General features: G+C 44.7%; 1 protein-coding gene across 1 annotated transcript in view; it reads left to right on the top strand.

Annotated features, from left to right (window-relative positions):
* Positions 1-1,354: 1,354 nt before the first annotated feature.
* LOC103778391 (ICOS ligand-like) overlaps positions 1,355-2,728 on the top strand; it is a gene marked incomplete at its 3' end in the record, with an annotated part of 5,282 nt that continues 3,908 nt past the window's right edge. Inside the window, exons 1-2 of the mRNA XM_008945973.1 lie at positions 1,355-1,401; positions 1,713-1,753. Coding sequence (XP_008944221.1) covers positions 1,355-1,401; positions 1,713-1,753 — 88 coding nt within the window. The remainder of the gene's footprint in view (positions 1,402-1,712; positions 1,754-2,728) is intronic.

The raw sequence follows: 2,728 nt of genomic DNA, 5'->3' as shown, positions 1-2,728 counted from the left end.
ATTAGGGCTGATTGCAGATTTACTAAAACAAGTATTAGAGCAGAAATGTTCCACACTGGGCATCCACTTAAGATTTTGAAACCTCATCTATGCAACCATTTCAAAGAACACAGAAAAAGGAAAAGAGTTTTCTCCAGATAAAAGTACAACTGAGACCGACTCTTCCCTAAACTTCTACCATGTCATTCTCTGGAGATGAGGCTTCAAGTAAAGGTAGATTTTATGTCAGGAATATCCTCTGGTCTCTCCATGAGAAGTTATATATGTTTGGAAAGATCATCATTTGCTTGGGAGCATGTGGAATTGGAGACCCTCCACAACAGGGAGCTTGCAGAAGTAAAGCTGGGCAGAAGCGATGCTGTGACTGGGGGATGGCAGGCAAATCCTGATGCTTGGTTGGACAAAGGGGTAGAAGCTGTGGGGAAAGGGCAGGAAGCCTGGAAGAGAGATGGGGTGTAGTAAGGCACAGCAGATGGGGAAAAGCAAGGTGAGAAATGGCTGCTGGGGGAGTGAGTGAGCTTATGTTAGGGCTTAGAGTGAGGAGGGTCAAGCAGGGCAGGATTGGTTTGAAGGGAAGAAGGTGAGCAGTGTGGATGGGACCTGCTCACTTACAAAATTGATCTGAAGAAACTGGAGATGAGCGGGTGCTCATGTCTCTGCCCATCATCTCAGCTTCGCCACCTTGTTGCACCTGGGGCAATGGGAAGGTGAACAACTGCAGCCACGCAGCTCTCATTCCAAAACCCTTCCAGCATCTTCCTTTCCTTTCCTTTCCTTTCCTTTCCTTTCCTTTCCTTTCCTTTCCTTTCCCTTCCTACAGCAGTCTGAAGGAAGGAGAGCACAATGTATGGCTAGCATGGTGGTGAAAGGCTATTTAAAAGTAACTCTTAGGAAAATGTTACATGTTTACTTTTCTTGAAGCCCTATGGGATGAGTGTTAAATCACCTGGACTTTAGGGACATGGTTTAATGGTAACCTGTCAGTACTGGGTTAACGATGTGGAAGGTCTCTTCCAACCAGAACAATTCTAGGATTCTGTGACTTTATAGATAGGTTACACTGGCTTTTCGTATAGTATCCAGCAGGAGGATTCCAGTTTCTCCCTTGGGAAACCTCTGCGTAGATGTGCCCCTCTGGAGTAATCAAACACGCTGAATTCTTTCCAGCGAAACCTTTGCACAGCTCCCCACTATCAGCACGTTTCCTGTTTACACGCCTCTTACTGAGTGCACAGACCGGTGGGCAGCACAGTCAGCTTCTTGTCATCCTTTAACCAGATAAAGCCATAACTCACTGAGTTTCAGCAAAACAGTGCGACGCAGGGCTTTGGCCTGGATTTGGGCCTGGGTAGCCATGCTCCTTCCCAGTGACCCAGATATCCTCCGAGTCCCATTTGTCTGGTAAGTCTATACGGTTCGTTTTTCAAGAGAAAGACTGGCACAACACCAGCTTCAGGCCTTCTGCTCCGATTCCAATATTAGTGCGTTTTACTGCTATTCATGGCCTTGGCCGCCCACCCACGGAGTTATGTCGTTTGCAAAGAAGTTTTGCAGCTGTCAAAAATGCAAATACTTCATGGGACATTACATAGTAGTGGTACCTAATTTACCTACTTTTGCTTCTATACTAAACCAATATTAGGTTTATGACTTATATAAACAACAGAGATGCTAAAGTCAATCATGTAACACTTGTTTGCTTTTTATTTTAGCTATGGATTTCTGTTACTGCTCCTTCATACGCTGAGAGCCGGTAAGTTCAGAACATTTAAAAATGAAGCTGTCCTCCCTTTAATATCATCAGCCAAGTACACCAAGTAGTTGTAATATGCATAATATAAATGTCTGCATGTTTTCAGCAAGACAGTTAAGTATTCATTGGTGTGAAATGTTTCTCAGATGTGCATCAGGGAAAGAAGAAAAAAAAAACAGTTTCTGTCAGCTTTGGTACAGAGAATAGCAAGGGACGTTATGGATGCTCTTGCTCAGATTGCTCTACTTGCTTCAGACGCCCCTGTGTATTCACCTCTGGCAACAAAAGGCCTTAGAAGTAGAGTAATAAGGGCTGTTGATAAGCAGATCTGACGTGCCCAGGTGAAGTCCATACTCATATTAGGACTAGAATTATACATCACTGTATCAAGTACCCAATTTTAGTAAGCCTTTTGCTACAGTTCCAAAAATCCCTTTCGAAACAACGGTAAGGTTAAATAATGTTTAACCTGGTGATATTTCAGTACTTTTAGAGTTGCCTGTCCTCTGTTCTTGCTTAGTCACTGAGAAGGACCTCAACAAAGTCATCAAGGAAACTCCCTGGCCCCAAAATCAGGGCAAACGGTACCAGATAGTTTGTCAATAAATGCCAGCTGGCCTGCTCCTGAAGAACACCAGTGAGGGAGGTCCCCCTTTCTTCCCAGGCAGTGCATACCAGAGCATCATGTTTCCTGCTGTTATGAGGGGTTTCCTAAAGTCTGAGCTGCAGCATTCTCATTGCAGTTCAAGTCTGTTACTTCTTGCCTTACCCAGTGGAGAATAAGGGCCTGGAGAACACACTGCCTTCCTCCCCACAAGTACTGTGTTTGTGCCAAGGGTATTTTTAAAACAGGGTGCCCAACCCAGACATGTAGATGAGCTATTTCTGAGCCCAGTGCACCAACAGAAAGACAGATTCCCTGCCTTAACATTGCTAACCCACTGCCACCTCTCCGTGCACTGTTTCCACATTTCC

This window comes from Merops nubicus, unplaced genomic scaffold (genome assembly GCF_000691845.1).
Source record: "Merops nubicus isolate BGI_N331 unplaced genomic scaffold, ASM69184v1 scaffold10098, whole genome shotgun sequence".
NCBI lineage: Eukaryota > Metazoa > Chordata > Aves > Coraciiformes > Meropidae > Merops > Merops nubicus.
The sequence above is the reverse complement of the archived record's forward strand: the minus strand, read 5'-3'. Positions and strand labels throughout refer to the sequence as shown.